Source organism: Acomys russatus, chromosome 14, assembly GCF_903995435.1.
Source record: "Acomys russatus chromosome 14, mAcoRus1.1, whole genome shotgun sequence".
Taxonomy (NCBI): domain Eukaryota; kingdom Metazoa; phylum Chordata; class Mammalia; order Rodentia; family Muridae; genus Acomys; species Acomys russatus.
The window spans coordinates 19272353-19294869 of NC_067150.1; the positions used below are offsets into that span (position 1 = coordinate 19272353).

General features: G+C 42.1%; 1 protein-coding gene across 1 annotated transcript in view; it reads left to right on the forward strand.

The window, feature by feature from the left end:
• Positions 1–14382: 14382 nt before the first annotated feature.
• Septin7 (septin 7) overlaps positions 14383–22517 on the forward strand; it is a 67090-nt gene continuing 58955 nt past the window's right edge. The window contains exon 1 of the mRNA XM_051156094.1: positions 14383–14559. Within this exon, the coding sequence (XP_051012051.1) occupies positions 14493–14559 (67 nt within the window). The 5' untranslated portion in view covers positions 14383–14492. The remainder of the gene's footprint in view (positions 14560–22517) is intronic.

Genomic DNA, 22517 nt, shown 5'->3' on the forward strand with positions numbered 1-22517 from the left:
TCTCAACTTTGTGTCCTTTCTCTCTTTATCCACCAAGACCAATTTGTGCTGCCTATACACTCATGCATGTGGGGCACTCACTGGAGCCTGCTTCACCTACCAATAGTCATACCTTTAAAGAAAACTGACTGTCCTAAAAGTCATTAACTGTCCATAGCTCCCCAGCTAGAGGTGGAGGCTCATGGATCCCTTCCCTCTTCATGCCGAATGCTGACTGGCTTGATCCTGTGCAATCCTGTAGAGTCAACTACAGCTGCTCTGAGGTTTTACAACAGTCCTGTCATGTCACAAGACACTGTTTAGCTCCAGTGCTCCCTAACCTATGGCTTTTACAATCTTTCCATTCCCCTCTTCCTTAATGGACCCTGAGTCCCAGGGGAGAGATTATGACATAGTGGTTCTGCATGCAGCTGAGCACTTCATAGACACTGATTTTCTGTACTTGGATCAGTTGTGAGTTTCTGCAAGAACTGCTGTTCACCGCACAAACATCTCTGAGGTCTAGAGAGCAGCACTAGTGCATGGGTGTAGAGATATTAATTTAGAGGCAGTTTGATACTGTGTCCTTTTAACAAAAATAAAAAACAAAAATAGTAGATTCAGCCCTGGGGCATACCAGCTCCCCTAACACAGGTTCTTGGCCAGATTTACAACATCAGGTATGTATTTCCTCTTGTGGAGCAAGCCTTAATAAGTGGCACTATTTCACCCATGGGGTATCTTGCCATGTTGGTTATTATTATAGCTGACAGTGTTCATATCTGAATAAAACATTTATGATTTTTCCCCGGCAGCAGCCTGCATGGCACCTCCCAGTATAATGAAAGCTAGCTAGGCAGGGAGAAAGCCTCTATGTTAGTACCTACTTGATATCTCCATTTCCTGTGGCAAAAGTGTGTGCATTTTCTTTAAGACCCAGTGTATAGGACTTAACATCAAGCTCCAGTGTTTAGGAAGCTTATAAAATAGGTTTCTATACACCTTCTTGAATCATCCTTACTGTCAGTATCCCTCCAGCTCCTCTTCCTACCCACTCATCCCTCTCCCCTACTTAAACCTCCCTTCCAATTATTCAGTCATTCCCCTTCATATCACCTAGGGTTCCTCTCATAGGAGACACCAGGCAGCTGAGAATGTCCACCCCACACTCAGGAAGAGTCAAATAAACTCCCATTAACTTCTCACTGCCAAGGTTCTCATTACGTTCAGAACCATGTCTCAGCCAATGCTGGGAAGTTTGTCCTTACTCTTGCCATGGCTATCTGATTTTGTTTCTTTGTGTAGAAGGCTACCTACTAATTTTCAACCCCATTCACATCAAGCAATGTGTCTGCTGACAGATTCAAGAGGGCTGTGCTTTGGAAACTACTGATTTGGAACAAAGATTCGGAACTTGAATGAGTGAAAGTACTATCAGTAGAGGGGCATAAGAATCATATACTGGATTCCTGACGCCGCACTTTGAGATAAACTGGTGGCTAAGTGCTGTCTGGAGAGAGATGATAAGATCTCAGGAGACAGAGGGATCAAGGGTTCTGCTGCTTCAGAAATTCTCTTGAAGTACTTTTCCTACCACTGAACAACCCTATTTGTACAAAGTCCTCATTTTTTCCAGGGAACAATAAGCATGTGTACACTTTCCACAGAGATGGTCATTGGTGGTCATAGTCCATCAATGCCTCTTTCTTTTGGTAACTGAGGTTATAGACCTAAACACTGCTATGTTAGTATCCCAAAAGCCAGTACCATCCTGCCTGCAATAAATGGTAAACAAAAGTATCTCTCCTGGCACCCACTCCTTATTTTAGTGCCACAGGAACTTAAGACAATGGAATTTTTTTCTACTTCCTAATCACTTTGTACTCCCCATTGATAAAGAAAATGCATATATATTTACATAGTTACATAGTTTTAGATTTAGAGGTGAGGATTTATTTGCTGAGGGAATATAGTACTGACCAGTGAATGGAATTCTGCATTCTGTATATGAAACAGAAGTCATTTTTAAAAGAGTTGACTTTGTGGCTTATTCTCTGCAAATTTTGAAAATCATCTGACTTTTCAAAGTACTACGACACAAGAATTGACTTGCATGAGAATGTACTATCTGTGAAGTGTTCAAAAATATTTGACAGATAGATACCTGATGCTCAACAAGTGAGGCTCTGGAAACGCACTGTCAGACTCAGAGACTCTAAACCCATCTACTTAAGTGTGCAAAGGATACTTTAATAATTATTAGTTTCACTTTTAATTCAAAACAAATATCTATTGCAGGAATTCAAATTACATAGTGGACAAATTAAAAAGTGCGAGGCACCATTCCAAAGTTCATGCCTTGGGGGTAGTCACTCTTGACAGGCTGACATATATCCTTCAGACATTCTGCTAGGTGTGTACAACTACCTAATTTTAAAACTTAAGTATAGATCATATACAGTGTTCTGCAACTTGAAATTTTGACTTAGCAGTGTATTTAGACCTAAAGTTCTATTTCTTCAGTTGGATTTTAATGATATAAATCTGCTACTAGCTGGGTGTGGTGGCACACATCTTTAATCTCAGCACTTGGGAGGTAGAGGCAGGCTGATCTTAGTGAGTTCAAGGCCAGCCTGGTCTACAAAGTGAGTCTAGGACAGCCATGGCTGTTACATAGAGAAACCTTGCCTTAAAAAACCAAAAATAAATAAATAAATGTGCCATTAATGAATAATTGGGCAACTTATTAATTTTTTTGCTATTTCCCTCACTGTTGCAGTGAACATTCTTATGGCATGTGTACTAGGTATTTTTTTCTAGGAAAAATTCCTAGAAGAAAAACAGGTAAATACTCATATTGACTGTTCTTTGTTAATTTGCACAGAGACCGTTACAGCATGAGTTGTACGGAGAGCCAATCTCTGATACTATTAACCTCTGCTATGCTTGCAGACAGGAGCGTCGCATAGTTGTCCTCTGAGAGGCTCCACCCAGCAGCAATTTGAAACAGATGCTGAGACTCACAGCCAAACATTGGGTGAAGCATAAGGAGTCTTGTGGAAAAATGAAGGGAAGGATAAAAGGACACAGAGGTGACAAGACCTCCACAAGACCAACAGAGCCAACTAACCAAGGCCCAGAGGGGCTTGTGGAGCCTGAAGTACCAACTAAGGGCCATGCATGGGCTGGATGGACCTAGGTCCTGTACATAGATGTAGCCATGGGCAGCTCAAGCTTCATGTGGGTTCCCTAGTAAGGGGAGTGGTGGGGGCTGTCTCTGACACGGACTCTGTTGCCTGCTTTTCCATCACTTCCCTCCAACTGGGACTGCCCTCCCAGGCCACAGGGGAAGAGGACGAGCTCAGTCCAGATGCAACTTGATGAGCTGGAGTAGGTGGGTAGGGGCTCCCCTTTTCTGAGGAATAGGGGAGAGAGGAGGAGAAGGGAGGGTGGGACTTGGAGGAAAGGAAGGAAGGGGGCTATGACCAAGATGTAAAGTGAATAAGTAAATAAATAAGAATTTACATATTGAAGCCTTTGATTTACCACTTGCTTTGGATTAGACTATATTTAAAGGCAGGGCCTTTAAAGAGGAGATTAAGGTACTAATAAAATAAGGTTGTTAAAGGGGCCCTCATCCACTCTGACTGGTGTCCTAATAAAGACAAGGAAGTCTGGATGTACAAAGACATCAAGAATGTGCACACCCAGAGCACAGGCCAAGGAGAGAAGTTTCAGGAAACCTAGCTTACCAACACCTTCTCCCTGGCCTTTCAGCCTCTACAACTGTGAAAAATAGATTCCCTGACATCCAGCTTGCGGCATTTCATTGTGATAGCCCTCACAGACCACAGCGAAAGTCGCCGAAAGCTTGGTGTGCCTATTTTGCTGAGGCCTGGGGTTATGAAGCTGTTCTAGACACTCCCTCTGTATCTTCAGGCCTTTACCTTCTCTCACTGCCCTTATTGCCCTTGCTTATTGTAGTTTATTTACTCGGTTTTACTCTCAACCTTGGAGAACATCAAGGGTTTTGGGAAGTTTGTGAACAATATTTATTTTTAGTTTTTTTGTTATTCTTAGAGTGTGTGAGTAATTAGTGTGTGTAGGCATGTACATATTACAGCACACACAGCAATTAGAAGACAGTTTGTGGAGTTGGGTCTCTCCTCTCACCATTTATATGGATCCCAGAAATCAAACTTAGGTCACTGGGCTTGAGCTTTTACCTGCTCAGACATCTCTATGGCCACATTTTTGTTGTTGTTGTTTTGTTTTGTTTTGTTGTACTTCATTCTGATTGAAATAACAGAATGAACTACTGGCAAGATAAAGATATGCATTACGCAGGTTTATTGGAAACCACCATGCAGGGGAAGGGGAGAGAGAGAGAAAAGAGAGAGGAGAGAGAAAAAGAGGGCGAGAAATACAAAAAGAGAGAGGAGAGCAGAGGAGGGAGGGAGGGAGAGAAGGAAGGAGAAAGGGTGGGATGGAAGGGGGAGGGGGGAGAGGAAGAAGGGGAGAGGGAGAAGGAGAAGGGGAGAGGGAGAGAGGGAAAGAGGAGAGGGAGGGAGGGAGGGAGGGAGGGAGGGAGGGAGAGAGAGAGAGAGAGAGAGAGAGAGAGAGAGAGAGAGAGAGAGAGAGAGAGAGAGAAGGAGCAAGCATGCTCAATGCAAAATGTCTGGATTTTATAGTGAAGAGCCTCTGGGGGAGGGGAAGCCTAGGCCCCTGGGCCAGGGAAATCAGGGTAGAGGGCAGGGTATACCAGTCACACCCTACAGCAGGTAGGAAGCCAGGGATGCCTGAAACCAAACATATTCTGGCAAGATTACAGGCCAAAGTTATAACAATATTTTCCCATTGAATTATTTGTACTTTTTACTATAAAATAATAAGATAATAAGAGCAAAAGCACTAACTTTTCATCCTCAAAATTTCTCATATATTTCTTTCTTGGATTAATGGGAATACACATCTTTTTTTGGTAGATCATTTTAAGTTTACTAAATATGTTGTATTGTAATTCTGAGTCTTGGATATAAGAGATCACATATGCTGGGGAACTTTTTTGCCACTAAGCCAGATCTATGTCCCTCCTAATGAAAACTTTTGTGTTTATTTTTTGAGACAAGGTCCCATCAAGCTGTTCAGACATCCTCCTTAGTCAATCTTCAAAGTAACTGGTATTACAGGCCTGCACCACCAGGCCCAGATACACCTTCCGACTCATATAATTAAATGAATTAGCTTAAGGCATTCACCCTTTCACACAGTCCCTCTTCCTGACCACTCCACCTCCTCAACCCTCAGTAAATCTGATGGCTGCGCTTCTTCAAGAAGCAGGAAGGAAGCTCGCAATCACTGAGGAGCTATCCTTTGGTCTGCAGCCTCATCAGCAACCTTCACATACTTGACATTCTTTTCATTTCCTAAAGAAGTGACTCACCCGGAACTCACAGCCGCAGTAGGTGGAATACATGGTCTCAAGGTTTTCTATTTTTTCCTTCCCTTTAACAATGTATTTAACCTAAAAAACCAAAGCCTGCTTTGCTGGATATCATTACATGTGTGGTGAAACAGCAGAGGAGAGTATCTGCCAGCTGTCTAAAGAGGACTTTTCTTTTCTGATCTTTTTCTAGTCTTTTTTGTTTTCGTCCCAGAATTCATTTTGGTTGCTTAAGCAGCAAGGGTGTAGGGAGTCTGTGTTTGCTGTTCATTAACAGATTAGTACACAATGGGGAACTGAGTCAGACCTGTCTCAACTAGCTGGTCAGGAGAGGAATGGCCTAGAAGAAACCAGGCTGAAGCAACACAGGGGAACACAACGCCAAAGCGATCAGCAGAGCGTTTCAGTGCCACAGAAATGTTGGGGGAGGGCGGGGGGGGGGGGGGGGGGAGACAGGGTGCAGAATTTGCAAGAAGACTATGAAAAGATTTTCTCTTGTGCACGTTTGTTTTTTCACTAATGTATTTGCATGTATGGGCAAAGGAAGTTGGGGGGCAAATTAAGAAGCAAATTAAAAAAAAAAATCTATCTGTAATTTCATGTTATACCCTTTTGTCCTTTCACTGTATTTTTGGTATTGCTTTTTCCATTCTATTTAGTTTGCTAAGCCATGTAAGAGCTTCAAAATATATGCAATTATTCCCAATAAACTTGAATGTTTACCATGTACAAGGAATTGTACCAGGGCCTGTATGAGATAATAAGTTCTGTATCAGATAGCTAAGATGTAGTCTACCTCAGGACCTAGATATTTGCTCAATAATATTCAAAGACATCTAGATTTTACAAAAGGAAACATTTTAATTGTCCACTGGCCAGTGTGTGTGTGTGAATCTAAATATCACTTACATCTAGCTCAAAGCCCAAGATTATTTTGAGACAATAGCAAATAAATGAATACTTTTATCAGAAACCAATTCCATAAGTGTGCATTTGTGTGTCATAAATCATGAAAGAGAAAGGGAGTTACGCCCATGCCATATGTGCACTCCAGGGCTACAGTAATATCATCATCTGCAGTACAGCTACATTGTTTAAATTCTTACATTGGTAACTTCAATAGTAGGCAGCATGTGGACTATGAAAAATTATATTTGAGGCAGTTCTGACTTTGGTAGGTAGTTGATTTAGAGTATTAGGCCTCCTCTAACCTTCTAACTCACGAATATAGCTTTTGGAGGTAAGAACTTTAGTAGAAAATGCCTACAAATAAGCAAACACTAGTGCCTACTGTGGTATTACTATCATTTTGGATGAAAAAGATGGCCATTATTTTCATTTCATAAAGTCTCTTCATCTCTTTACAGTGTTTGACTGCATGATATTGTTTACTATAAAATTTGTGAAAACAAATAAAAAAAATAATTAACCCAAACAAGATAAGTCATGTAATTCCATGGAATGAAATCACATCATGGGTAGCAGTCATAAATACTATCATTTGTGTCTTATTCCTTTCAGGTGCTTAAGTACCTCCCTAAAATAGGGTCCAGTCAACACAAAATGGGTAATGACACAGTAAAAGAGTTTCTAGCAAAAAAAAAAAAAAAAAAAAAAAAAAAAAGAGTTTCTAGCCGGGCGTGGTGGCGCACGCCTTTAATCCCAGCACTCGGGAGGCAGAGGCAGGCGGATTGCTGTGAGTTCGAGGCCAAGGCCAGCCTGATCTACAAAGTGAGTCCAGGATGGCCAAGGCTACACAGAGAAACCCTGTGTCGAAAAACCAAAAAAAAAGAGTTTCTGAGTTGGGGTTGCAGAGATGGCTCAGTTGGTAAAATGCTTGCCATGAAAACATGAGAATGTAAGTTTGATCTCTAGAACCCAGGCAGTGGTGGCACACATATTTCATCCTAGCAAGAGCAGGTGGATCCCTGTGAGTTTGAGGCCAGCCTCATCTACAGACCTCAGCATGGCCAGGGCTTCCCCAGAGAAACCATGTCTCAAAAACCAAAAACTAGGTGTGGTGCCATGTGCCTGCAATCCCAGGGTTGGAGGTGCTGAGGCTAGAGGGGACTCTGGGGCTTATTATAATGGCCAGTGTAGCCACTTGATTCAGCATTTAAAAAAAAAAATAGATGGAGAAGAGACTGAGGAAGACACCTGATATTGACCTCTGGTCCCCACATACATATGCATACATGCATGTCGACTCACATGAACACATACACATGTATGTGCTTATATACACACTGGACAGACACACACACACAGTCTCTGAGTTGTTGGAGCCCACACAGTAGAGGGCAGTAATGGCACAATATTTTAACTATTACTAAATTTTTGACCTGTCCCAGTCAGTCTCCACAGTACTATGATATAATTACTTCACTTAAAACAAGATCAGTCTAGCACAAATGCCAAGGAATTTGCTTCCTCTTATCCTGGGTGTGAGTTCTCTAAGGCGTACCTTCAGAAAACTCATCAGTCACTAATCTAGGTCAGCTAGAAAAGAGCAATAGGACAGACCTAGTGCCTGCCTACTGCTTATAAAATGATGGTCATGAGCTAACCTATCACATCCATATAACCTTAGTTAGGTTCAAATCAATTCACTTCTGTATAGCAGGAAGTGTTCAGTCATTGCCAAAGTCAATATATTAAGCCTAGTTGCTGAAGGCAGCTGGTTTTCCATAGGCAGTACCGCGTGTTCCTATTTCCGATTTCAGTCAATTTCTGATTCAGTGGTAGAAAATGCCAAAGGGGGTTGGCAGCAGTGGCCTTTTCCACTTGTAATAGATTTTATCAACTTTGGATTTTTCTCCTGGATAGCTCTGAAATGTCAAACAAAAAACAAGGTGGTTTTTTTTTTTTCTCTTTCCTGTCCCAGAGGTGACTGCACTGGCACTCCACTGAGGATTCTAGGTGGAGCCCTCAAGGAAAAGAGAGACTCTCATATGGATGAAGAAAGCCCTGGAATGCAAACATTTCTTGAGAGTCCAGTGATAACTTGAGATAAATGTGGACTTCTGGGACATCCTATTTCTGTGCTATTGCTTCACCCACTCGCTTCTGGTGGGAAAGTGAGGTAAAGGAGTTAAGAATGGGAAGTAGTTATTCTGATATTTTTTCTGCTTGTTTAAATCTCTGCGATGAAGCTGAAATCTCCTTCCTTTTCCTTCCCTTTCTCTTGCTGTGCGTTTTGCCTTTTCTTATGTTTCATCTTTAAACAGATAAAAGTATGAAGTTTTATTTTTCTCTATTTTTTGTTCATTAACTTTGCAAATGTCACATTCTTGTATTTCATAGACTCTTAATCTAGAAAGGGATGTATCAGTGTCTCTTGCCTTTTGTTTGTCAAACATCACTTTTCAGTTGTTTTATTAAGCTTGTTTGATCTCAACAGAACTTTCTTCTGGTAACTATGCTACTTAAACCACACTCGGATTTCACAAAAACTTGAAGAGTTTGTGGATGCTACATAGACTAGTTAATTTTTTGTTGCTGTGATAAAAACCTGACAAAAGCAGCTTACGGAAGTCTTTCCTTTCCTTTCTTTTGGTTCCAGAGGGATAGAGCCCATTATGGCAGGGACACCTGTAATCTCAGTACTAGCAAGGATGAGGCAGGAGGATTGCTAAGAGTTGAAGACCAGCCTGGATTACACAGAGAATCCCAGATTTTGAAGGTACAGTAAGCAGCTGTGTTGGAATGCTGGTGAGGTGGAGCTCACAGATACTGGGCATGTATAGTCTGTGCCTCTTACTCAGATGACTGAGGGTCCTGAAGCACTCTGGCCTATGTGGAATACATCTATTGAACTCCTATATTTCAAATTAAAACCAAGAAAGTTTCAGATTATTTGCTAGTTCAACTCACAAGTTGAACTTTAGAAAGTTCATTAAAATATAAAAAACTATTATATGTTTGTTAACACAAAACACATGAAAATATCTGTACCTTCTAAAGCAATAAAAGTTAGTTTGAGAAATGGCATTGTTTTACATAAAAATTCCTTTAATGTATAGCTTAGTAAGTAACAGCTGATCTTTTATTGGTTTTTTGTTTGATTGTTTTTTGGTGTTTTTTTTTTTGCATTAACGTGTTACAAATATCATACTGGAAAATATCAGTGTATTTTCATGAGAAAAAGATTTAATAGAGAATAAAACCTCCTATTCAGTTTAAAATTGGCTTTAAATGTCAGCACTACTAAGTTAAAATATTGAACTTAAAGCTCCCCACAATCTCTTCCTTATTGTTGGAACTCCTCACTCAAGACCTAACTATTGTACTAGTGCCTACTACACAATTATCCCTCAAGAAATAGTTGCTGAATTGAGTAATGCGTGTCATACCGTGGGTTGGGGCTATACAGGTTACCAAGAATCCCTGCTCTCAGTTTGTACTTCACTGGAAAGGACACAAATATTTACAAAGTTGTACTATTAGCATAGTATGAGAGTAAATACAAGACACTATGGATGTTTAGAGGGTGTGCTCCAGCCATGGGCGATCAAAAAAGGCTTGTAAGGGAAAAATGGTTAAACTGAGACTGAAAGTAAAAATCAAGTAAGTGAGGAGGGGAGAGTCGGGTGTTAGAGAGTGGAGTACTACAGACAGAGAGGCTTGCTAGAATCTAGAAAGAGCAAAACACAGTGAGCAGGCGAGAAATGAGGAAATATACCACATAAAATTTCTAACAAGAAGTCTGAAGATTAAACAGGAGACTGACATAGTTAAGGCTTGGAATGGTCACTATGGATACAGGAGAATGAGAGGTAATATTGTAAGCAACAGGCAGAAAGGCTGCTACAAGGAGCTAATGCAAGTGTATATATTTGTCTAAAAGTAATGGAGATGGAAAGAAGTGGGAGTTGGGAAAGGAAACCTGTGTGGACTTCCTGATAATTGTAGGAGGTCAGGGTGGAGTATGATACCCAGATTTCTGGCTTACACACTAGATTGATGATGATACCACTTAGAGATCTGAAGCAAATGAAAATTTTACTTTGGGATATGTTCTTTTGAGATTCTTTGAACTATCTAGGATAGGCATTTTAAAGGTGTGTGGACTTTATACTTAAAAGAGAGAACTAGACTGGAAACGTACACTAAGAGTCATTAGCACACACATGATCACGGAAGCCAGGGAGACCACAAGAGGAAATGTTAAAGGTGAGATGAGGAGCCGAATGGTGCAGTGGATACAAATACTTGCTGGGTAAGCCTGACCAGTTTCATGACTGGAATCAGTGGCGACAGGATAGGGCAGATTCCCCAAAGTCCTCTGACCTCTGCATATATCCTGTGCATGCATATGCGCACACATATACTGTATTAATACATTACTTTTTAAAAAGTGAGGCAGGGATCTAGTGAGATGGCTCAGCAGTTAAGATCACTGCTGCTTTTCCAGAGGTCCTGGTTTCCATTCTCAGCACCCACAGGGCAGCTCATGACCATCTGTAACTCTAGTCTAAGAGGGTCTGTCGCCCTCTTCTAGCCTCCTGGGGTACCATGCACACACATGGTACACAGACATATATGTAGATAAAACACTGGTACTTACACAATATGCACACACACACACACACACACACACACACACACAGATATACACTAAAGTGAGAATAGGAGCAAATTAGTTTGAACAGCTTCTAGGTGCAATGATATTTAAGTGATAGGCAGAAGATGATCCTAAAAGGTAAGATTTAAAAAAAAAAAAAAAGAAAGAAAGAAAAGAAAGAAAGAAAAAGAAAAGCTGGAGATCTAGGAGGAAAAACAGGGAAGAGTGGTTTTACAAACCACAGGATGTGAGTGAGTTCAGGAAACCAGGGTTACTAGTGTCTAATGCTGCAGAGAGGTTGATTTGAAAAAGGAAAACAAGGTCCACCCTATTGAAACACTGAATGCTGAAGACTTTATGAAGAATTAGGTAGACACGGGTAAAATCCTGAAGCTATTGACTAGAATAAAAAATCCATTGAGAGAAGTTCCTGAGAAGGCAGAACTATGTGCTTCAGACGGGGTGGGGAGGGGGAACATCTTAACCCATGGTGCCAGCTCAGATGTGTGTGCTGGCAGGCTTGTGAGTGAGGAAACAATCCACGGGTTCACAATTCTTTTCTTTTTTTCTGAAAATAGGTGAAAGGGATGGCTTGAAAATAATGCAGACATTCCGAAGAAGCTAGTGTTGAAAGGGGAAAGAAGAGCTGACTAGGGAAAACCGCATTGCTTGATGAAGTTGGCAAGTCTACGAGATGTCTACATTGTAAATATATATAGGAAACAACCTATATGATAAACTCAGGGCTTTTTTTTTTTTTTTTTTTTTTTTTTTTGAGACAGGGTTTCTCTGTTTAACAGTCCTAGCTGCCGTGCACTTGCTTTGTAGACCAGGCTGGCCTCGAATTCACAGTGCTCGGACCTGCCTCTGCCTTCCAAGTGCTGATTTAAAGGTGTGTGCCACTACACCTGGCTAAAAGCCAGGATTTTATATCAACTTTCTTTTTTTAAACCTCTCTCTGAATTAGGTTAAGGTCTAGGCTTTATTTTGTTAACAAATGTAATACTGTACATAGCACAATAGAGAGATCAACAAATGAGCACAATTCTCACTTTCTATTTCTGCTACATATAATTTTCAACAGCTACACAGTATATAATAGCATTGGCTACTGAATTTCTTTCTGAGAAAGCTCCACATGGTATGATCTCATTTCTTCTAATCTTCCATGTATTTTCAATGTAAAACACTTCAGTTACTATTTGGGGTGGACTTTATATGACAGCACAGGTGTACCTTTCACGTTATTCATATTGAGAATTAATCCATTTTTAGGACATGACACATAAATTAACTATATGTAAGAAATGTCAGTAAGCTTCTACAATGCACAAGATATGCATTAGTCTATTGAACTCTGACACTTGTAGAGGAAGAAACTTGATCACAGAAAGTTAAGAAAGTTATCCTTGGCTGCATGCCTAATACTTCGAGCTGGGATTTGAACCCGAGCAGTTTAACTTTGTAGACCTTGTTTATTCTCTACATGGCCTTTTTCTTTCTTTCTTTTTTTTTTTTTTTTCTTTTCTGATTTTGGTTTTCTGAGACAGGGTTTCTCTGTAGAGGCCTGGCTGTCCTGGAACTCATTCTGTAGACTAGGCTGGTTTTGAACTCAAGACATCTATGTGCCCACCGAGTGCTAGGATAAAAGGTATGAACCACCATCACCAGTCTACATTGCCTTTTTCAAGACAGAAATTTAATGAGGTTTCCTAAAGTTAAATGCTTACTTAAAAACTTTACCAAAGGTTGGTTGGCAGTTAAGCTGGAATAGACTTAAAATGTAAAAATGTAGACATAGGAACAGCTTAAATCAAGATACAATATAACTGATATTCTTAAATAAAAATTCCTTCCTTAAAAAAGCTATTTAGAAATATTTCAAGCACACAGAAAAGAGTTACAATTGAACACCCATGTGCCCTATACCTAAACTTAATATACCTTAACACTGGGCTGGTACATTCTCTTCAGAATACTTGGATAGAAAAATAAAAATAGACACAATGGAACGCCTCCTGGTTCCTGCCCTTCTATTCCTCTGTAAAAGTATCCATTACTTTAAACTTTATATGTATCATTTATGGGACTTTTGCACTTTGATTTCACAGCTTCTCATTTAAAAGCATCTCACAGAAGCCATTATTTGTACTAGATAATTTCTGCAACTTACTTCCCTCTCAATATTCTTATCCATATTTCTGCTGATAACTGTAGTTCACCGAGTGCATCATATCTGCTGATAGCTGTAGTTCATATAGCAGTCTGCATACCGACTTTTTTTTTGTAACAATGTTAACTTATGGATTCCATTAGAAGATATTGTTACATTGATTCAACTATGCTGCTATGAACATTTCTTTTAGTGCTCACAGTAACTTTGGTTACAAAATCCCTTAACATGTACATGCATTTTAGAGCAAAGGGGGCCATCCGTTTCAAGAAAAGGACGAAAAGCGGGTTGTTAATAGCAATTTGAGAATACTCTCACTAGGAAACATGTGAGGGAAGGCTCCAACGACAGTCTACAATGACGCCTACCTCCTTCCTTTCAGTACCCTCAACTGTTACTGACTTTCGCACGTGTCCATTCATTTCCTCAACCAGAGTGTGAGCGGGGACCAAGGTGAGTCACCAGGAGGAGTGTGATGGTATAGGGTTTGCAGAAGAAACTGCAACAGTCGCCATCTGGACTGCGCCAGACTACCAGAAATGACAAGGAAAACGTTGGAGCAAGCGGGGCCTAATCTATCACTTTCCACCCAGAAAGTCACGGGGGGGCGAGGAAGTGGGACGGGTAGGAGAACAGACACCTGCCTGTTTCTTCTCTTTCACAAAGACGTCAGGTCCTTATGCGAACGGCCTATGCAGGGGCCCCCCACCCTGAGGGCAATTTTCCAATGGCTGGCTCTTTAAGCAGCTCCTCCCAGCCTTACGCCAATTCCGTAAGGAGCCGCCGAGGCCAACCCCGCGGCTCCCGCTGCTCCAATACCTGACGTGCAATTGCGCGGGGCGGCACTGGCGGCGGCCATCTTTAGTCCGGGCAAGACCCCGCCCTCGCGCCCCAGCCGCTGCTCCCACTCAAGAGGCCCCCAGGATTTTCAGTGACAAGAGTAGCGTACTTAACCGTAGAGGTAGTGTTGAGAAAAAAAAAAAAAACATACAAAAGACCCTACTGTCCACGACAACGGAAGTGCCCAGACGCGGCCAATGTAAACATGGCGGTTGAGGAGGGCACAGCAAATCGGCGGCCTCGCCAGCGAAGACACGCTCCGAGCGAAGCAGGGCGGCAGGCCGCGGAGGTGGGTAATCTCGCGAGAGCTCAGCCGCTCGGCTCGGCCCGGAAGCCTCAGGGCGGGCGAGAACCAAGTAGGGCAGTCCGCCTGCTGCCGTGTGTGCGTAAGTGGGGCAGCGACGCCGGGCGGCTACGCCGCGGAATCGGCGTAGGTGGCTTTGGAGAATCCGCCGGCTGCGCCGCGCCGGGGCTGGTCGCGGAGGGGGGAGGGGATGTCGGTCAGTGCGAGATCCGCTGCTGCTGAGGAGAGGAGCGTCAACTGCAGCACCATGGGTGAGCCTCAGGCCCCGGTCGCCGGCGACCCCCGGCCCCGGGCTCGGGACGCGCGGACACTCGGTGGCCTCCGGCCGAGCGGTGGGGGGGGCAGGGGAGGGGGGGGGACGCCCTGGGGCTAAAGGGGCGAGCGGAGGGGCGGCGGGCCCGGGGCGCTGCGGCCGGGGGGGGGGGGGGGAGGGGAAGGGAGGCGGCCGCGGTGACAGTTTGAATTGAGCGTGAGCGGAGCGGAGCGGAGGCGGCGGCGTTTCCTGCTCCTTGGCGGGCAGGAGGCCGGGGGGAGCGGGCGGGAAGGCGAGCGGGCGGGCGAACCGCGGCCTCTGAGGCCCGAGCCACCGGAGCCGCCCAGTCCCAGCCCAGCCATAGCCATCGCCCGCCTCCCGGGCCAGCCTTTCCTGCGTCTCCTCCCGGTCCCCGGCCCCGCGGCCTTGCCTGCTGCGGTCTCTCCCCACCCCCCCCCCCCCCCATACCCCGGAGCAGCCTGGGCAGACGTTGTCTCCCCCCACTACGCCACCCCCATCGTGGGTGTGAGGGCTGGGCGACCAGGGTGGGGATGTGTGTGAGCGAGTTCGGCGCCGGTTCTCCGTGGGCCGGCCCACGGAGGGCGGCTGCGGGGAGGGAGGAAGAAGATGCAGTGAGCTGGGGCTGGGGCTGGGATGGAGGCAGCGGCTGCAGCAATTCCCAACAAACGTGCTGCTGCCCGTTTCCCCTTCTCCCGGCTCAGCTCTGAAGGCGGGCGAGTCTCAAGACAGATCCCGAGCTTGGTTTGGGTTTAATTTTTTAGGAAAAAGGGGAAAGAGAAGGTCTGGGAAGGGCGCCCCCCGGAGGAGGTGTAAAGGATGGGAATGGTGCCTGGAAAGGGGGGCGGGGGTGGGTGGGTAGACAGGGACTAGAGAAGTTTAAGGAAATTAAATTTTGAAAATAATTTCAGTATTCTGTTTTTCACTTAAGCCTTTTCATTTCCTTTCCTCCCCCACATGCTGGAAAAAGAACAGACCATCTCATTCATATTTTCCACTCCAGAGTTCCCTTTCGTACTTTTTATGTAGTATGAAGTAAGCAATTGAGGTTTTTTTTTTTTTTTCCTTCTTACACATTGCTTTTTGCTAAGTTACTTTTTAGAGTACACTGTTGCATATCTGATTTCTTTCAGTTGAAGGGATAGAACCTGCGATGACCAGATGTTTGCTAAGTTAACAAAATCATTACTTACATCTTGGCAAGTTTATGGCTAAATAGTTCAACTTTAAGAGTTATTAATTTTGATGAAAAGGAAATTTTTCTTTCTGATTGCCTCTGAGAATCCAGAGGAACAAATAATCTAAAGGGACAAGCATTTCTTCCCTCCCCTTTTTATTTTTTACATATTTAAATGTACTCCAGATTTTCTGTGTACAGCAGGAGCACAACTTGTAGCATCCTGATAGACTGAAGGATGGACATAAACAATCTCTTCCTGGATTCCTTTTTTTTTTCCTCCAAGCAGCAAGAGAAAGAGTAGAGGATGATGGGGGAGTGGAGCCAGGAAACCATCTTTCATTACATACAGCTGACTGTGACTATAGGAGCTAGGGATTGAATGGTGCTGTAAAAGAAATGTGGAAGCTACGTTGGTAGTTTACATAATAGCAGTGTGTCATTCAGTGGTAGGGCAATGTGAACGGAGCCTGGTCCTCCTTATAACTTATGAAAAATACCACATATCAGGCTTACATAATTGAAAACAAAATTTCTGTGTGTTTATCGAAAGTTGATGCATGTTTTCCTAATCTAGCAATTTATAGGTACTGGTTTTGGTTTAGAGGTAATTTGTACGTAGCCACATGAAAAGTCATGGTATCAGTTATTTCAGAAGTTAGATAGAAAATCCATTATGTGGAATTTGTACATTGTTCCTAAGGACATAATCTATTGGGATATTTGAACCATTCTTAGACCAGGTAGAATTCCAAGCCAACCTTAGGACAGTTTAAACACTTTAACAACAAAAGTGTTAAGGAAGAAGTAAAAGAAGAGTTAATCAGGGGCTTTTATGACCAGTTGGAATGAAGATAGTTGTAGAGTGGGTTGGAATTGGACATATAATTTGATGATGTATGTGTTCATCATAGACTGTATGGCTGGGACAGGCCAGTAGAGTAGGGTTGCGTGACTGAATTGCCAGCAGAAAGCCCAATTTCATATTCTGACTTAAAAAGCTATCTTCAAATTTTTATTAAAAGTTGAAATTTGTTAGTACATTATACCGAGCTTTAAGACAGAAATGTGTAGATTCCGTTCTGTGTATTGTGGTTTAAAAAAAAATGGTCTGTGTCAGAAGTAAGGATTTTAGATGTTGTCATGGGGATTAGTGGTCTTGGTATGAGAAAAGAAGACTTAAAATAAAGGCTATTAAGTTCTTGTTGCATTTTCTTATTTTGGATTCGGTTATTAAGGTATAGCTTTTATACTATAACTTTTACCGGTTTTAAGTACTTCAAGGAACCTTGATATGTAAGCACAAATGAGTCTTGTAGCCTTCTCATTTGTTAGCATTTCCTTGTGCCTTTTCACAACACTGCACCTCAACCTTGTTGTTCCAGGGAACCAGTGATCTCATTTCTGATAGTCGTTGATAAGAGTTTTAAAGTTTCATTGAGATACATATTTATTGAGTGTGCATGTTATATATGTAGTGTACATATGTATATATGACACTCATTAAATATGCATGTTTTATACATACGCTTATGTGTATGTGCACACAGACACACACATATGAGACTCATTTGAAATAGTTTTTCTGGGTAGTTTTTGAGGCTTTTCATTCCTCCTGTTTTTGTGTATGTGTGTATGTGTGTGAGTGGTCATCTGTGTGTGTCCATCCATCCATTCAAGTATGGCAGTCAGAGATCGATCAGTGGGGAATGCCTTCCTGTATGGTCTCCACCTTTTCGGTTTGGTACTTGCTTTTGTACTTGTGGCTATGCATGTGACTGTGGGTGCTGGTGCATGAAAAGACCAAAGGAGGATATTAGGTATCTTCATTTGTCACTGTCTTTATTACATTGAGACAGGGTCTCTCACTGAACTGATGCTCACTGGGCATTCACTTGTCTCTTCCTCTCAGTGCTGGGGTTAGAGGCATGTGCATCCATATCTAGCTTTTGTGTCTGTGTGAGTGTTGGAGTTTTGAACTTAGGTCCTCTTGCTTACATAGCAAGTGCTCTTATCTACTGACTCTCTCCCCAGCATATTTGCCTTAATTAGTTCATTTTGAGGCTGAGTCTTTCACTGAACCTGGAGCTCACTTACTGATTAGACTGTCTTGCTAGCAAGTCCCAGGCATCTTGTTGTCTCCACCACTGGGGTTACAGATGCATGGGTTTTATGGCTTATGCTTGGATACTGGGGATTCAGACTGAGGCACTCCTACTTGCACGACAAGTCCTTTACTGACTAAGCTCTCTCTCCAGCTCCTTTTTTTTTTTTTAAATGACATTTCAAATACACAGAAGCTTAGTACATTTAAAGAAACACAATTCTAGTAGCTTTCTAGAGTTTGATAAATAGGCTTGGGATGGGCCTCTGGAAATCCTATTAACTTTTTGGCAATATAAATATATTTTTTTTCACAGTGTCTGATCTTATAGAATAGTCTTGGAGTAGCAATTTGATATTTTATAAGCCCTTTTCATTGATTTAACAAATATTGCTTACAAAAGTCTTATGCACTATGAAATCTAAGATACCCCTGGCTCCATAGCATTGCATATATTATTATGTTTGTATTTTTGCTTCTGCAATTGCTTTGTGTCCCTCCTCTTTTTTTTTTTTTTTTTTTTTTTTTTTTTTTTTTTTTTTTTTTTTTTTTTTTTTTTTGTGGGAGTGCCTCACTGTGGTGCCCAGGAAGACCTGGAACTCATTATGCAGACCAGGATGGCCTAGTATTCTCAGAGAGATCCACCTACCCCTGACCCCGACACCCTCCCCCCCCCCACCAGATTAAAGGTGAGCACCACCATACCAAGCTCATCTTCCTATCTTTATTTCTTCTTCTTCTTCTTCTTCTTCTTCTTCTTCTTCTTCTTCTTCTTCTTCTTCTTCTCTTCTTCCTCTTCCTCTTCCTCCTCCTCCTCCTCCTCCTCCTCCTCCTCCTTCTTTTGACACAGGGGTTTCTCTGTGTAGCCTTGGCTATGCTGGACTCCGCTTTGTAGACCAGGCTGACCTCAAACTCAAAGAGATCTGCCTGCCTCTGCTTCCCAAGTACTAGGATTAAAGGCATTTGCCACCATTCCTGGCTTCCTCTTATCTTTAAAGTTGCTCAATTTCGTACACTTCATGCCACTTATGTTACCAGTTTCTTATATGTTAGTTTGAAGGATTTTTTTTTCAAAAATACAGAATTAAAATCATATATACTTCTTGCCCTACAACATAAGCTTTCTCTTGCCTTACTTCCCCCAGTTAGTTTATCTTAGATTATCAGTGTGTGAAGATCATTCTTATTTTGTACTGCTGCGTAAATCCATTATATGGTGCTTTAGTCTGTGCTGTGATAACAGTATATGTAAAAGTGACTCAATTATGAAGAATTGAAACTCAATTCTGACAGTTTTGGAGGCTGGGAAGGTCAAGATCCAAATGCCAACAGGTTCATTATCTGGTTATAGCCCAGTCTGCTTTTAAGTTGGTGCCTTAGATGTGGCTTCCTAAGGAGACAAGTGCCCTGTCCTTGTGGTAGAAGTAGTTCAGAGTGAATAGCTCTCTTGCACTTCTTCTCAACAATACTTTCATTGTTATTTTTATTCACCTTAAATATTTTTTGAAATTATAAAACAGTTACATCATTTTCTCTCTCCACCCTTCCTATACCTCCGTCCCTGCCATTGTTCTCGCTCAGATTCATTGCTTCTTTTTCTTTGTGTGTGTGTGTGTGTATAAAAATATGTACACACACTTCTAAATATATGAATGCAACCGGCTCCATCTCTAATGTTATCTTTACATATGTGATCTCAGGCTGATAGCTTAGTATTGCATAACCTATTGGGATTCTCTTCCTTGGGGAAGAAGATCATTTTTCCTGCTCTCAGCATTCCCCCGTTGCCTATAGTTTCTTACTAGAGTTGAGGGCCTGTGAATCCCCTCTTGCATGTTAGCATGTCCATTGGTGTTGTTTGTTCTGGTCTTGTTACAACAGGCATGTTGATAAGACTTCATGGGTGTAGCCTCTGACATTTCTAGTAGATGCAGCTTTACTGCAAACTTTCCTCTTCTTCCAACTCTTAAGAAACTTCACTCCCTTTTTCAAAATGGTCCCTGAGCCTTAGGCTCAGGAATTGTGTTGTAGGTGTATCAGTTGGGTCTGGGCATCACAGTTTCTTGTCCTTTGCATTTTGATTGATTCATAGTTTTCTGTAATGATCTTTATTGCAAAGCAAAGTTACTTTGAGAGATGAGAACTACACTTAATGTAGGTATAAGGGTAAATATTTAGAATGTAGTTAGGACCTTTTCTGGTTTTCTAAGGTGACAGTTGTAGGTTCTTCTCCAAGATCCATGACTTTACTAGTCCTGGATTGGCTAGGTTTCTAGTACTAGGCATAGTTTCCCTCTTGATAAAAGGGTCTTAAGTCCAATTAGAGAGCCATTGGTTACCACCAAGGTGTGCTTGCCACTGATGCACCCTTAGGGTTATACCCATGCTTGTGTTTGTTGTGGTTCATAATTGGCATAACTGAGTAGGACTGTTGGTTGCTCGTCTCCTTTGGAATCTGAAATGACATCATCTGGTACCATGAAAGCTATTTCTTATGAAGGAAGCTTTCATGTCAGTTGCAGCTCAAGTTCTCTAGGTCCTGTGTCTAAAGTGACTGATGTCTTCCATTCTGGGGATGCCTCAGAGGGCAGCGGCAATAGTGTTTTGGAAGTTTCTTCGACAAGCCTAACAACAACTTAAAGGGGGCTTATCATGTGTGGTGTGTTTGTTTGCTTGTGTGTTTGTTTTTAGATAGTTCAGGGCTTTGAGAGGAGCATTGTGAGTACGGATGGAAAAAATTCACCTAAACAATGTATGTATATTTTTACATAGGTATGTTTTATTTTAGGTAGATAGGTAATATGATTTGTTAGGACTTTTCCAGATAGCTTTTATGTTTTCCTTTCCCCTCCCTAATTAAAGCCCTGTTTCCCCTTTGAACTAACTTGTACCCTGCAGAACCCTCCCCTTCTCCCTTTTAAGTCTTTGGTTTCTGCAGTTAGTCTGGGTTGTATACTCATATCCAAAGACTTGGAGCTAGGAATTGCAGATGAGAAAGAACCTCTGTCTGGGTTACCTCACTCAATATCTCAATATGATGGCTTCTGATTCTATACATTTACCTACAAATTTCATGATACAATTTTTCTTTACAGATATATATGTACCATGTTTTTATTTGTCAGTTGAGAGGTTGTTTCCATATCCTAGCTATTATGGATAGAGAGTGCAAAGAAGTTGCCTTTGACAAGTATCTGGAGTAGGATTTCGAGTCCTTTGGGCGTATGCTGGAGGGTGATATAGCTAGGTTATATTGTAGACTTATATTTAGCTTTTTTGGGGGGCAGGGTTGAGACGAGTTTCTCTGTGAAACAGCTTTGGCTGTCCTAGAACTTGCTCTGTAGACCAGGTAGATCTCGAACTCCCTGAGTGCTGAGATTACAAGTGTGTGCCACTGTGCCCAGCTTTTTTTTTTTTTTTTAAAGATTTATTTATTATTTGTACAATATTCTGTGCACATGTGTGCCTGCACACCAGAGGAGGGCACCAGATCTTATTATAGATGGTTGTTACCCACCATGTAGTTGCTGGGAATTGAACTCAGGACCTTTTGTAGAACAGACAGTGCTCTTAAACTCTGAGCCGTCTCTCCAGCCACCTACTTTTAGCTTTTTAAGGGTTCCTTCACACTAGTTTCAAGAGTGGCTGAACCAATTTGCAGATAGTGAATGAGGCTTTCCTTTTCCACACATGCTCTCCAGCATTTGATTTTTCTTGTTGTTGTACTTTGTCTTTCTAACGGTGATAAGATGAAATCTCAAAAATTGTTTTGATTTGTGTTTTCCTAATTGATAGGAATAATAAACATTTGAGATACTTCTGAGATATTTAAAATTAATTTAAAAAATTACTTTGTATGCATGGTTGTCTTGGCTGCCTGTATGTATGTGCACCATGTGAATGTCTGGCACCTATAGAGGTCAGATTCTTTAAACTAATTCTTTACTATATCTAACACCATAAATAAATAAATAAATTCTTGAAATGGAATTTTTGTTTCTTTAAATTAACTAATTAATTCACTTTACATCTGTTCGTAGCCCTCTCCTCTTCTCCTGGTCCCACACTCACTCCGTTCCCCCATTCTCCCTTCCCTACTCAGAAAAGACCCCCCCCCCCAAACCACACCAAGTCCCATGATGACACAGCTCATTCCCCTGTGTCCTGGCTAGGCAGCCCCTCTAGGGCGAAGTGATCAAAAAGCAGGTAACAGAGTCCATGTCAGAGATAGTCCCTGATCCCCTTACTAGAAACCCACATGAAGCCTGAGCTGTTCATCAGCTACATCTGTGTAGGGGGCCTAGGTTCATTTGATGCATGGTCCTTGGTTGTGCTTCAGTCTCAGCAAGCCCTTCTGGGCCCTGGTTAGTTGGCTCTGTTAAGTCTTCTAGTGGAGCTCCTGTTACCTCCAGGTTCTTTTATCCTTCCCCTCACGTTCCTACAATACTTCCTATGCTTTACCCAGTGTTTCGCTGAGTCTCAGAATCTGTTTCCATCTGCTCCTGGGTGGAGCCTTTCAGAGGACAGCTATGCTAGGCTCCTGGCTGTGAGCATAGTGTCAGGGGTTGGCTCTTTCTTTGAGGGGTGGGTCTAAGGTTGGGCCAGACATTGATTGGTTGAAAATTCCATTGATCTCTGTTCTGTCTTTATGTCTGCACATCTT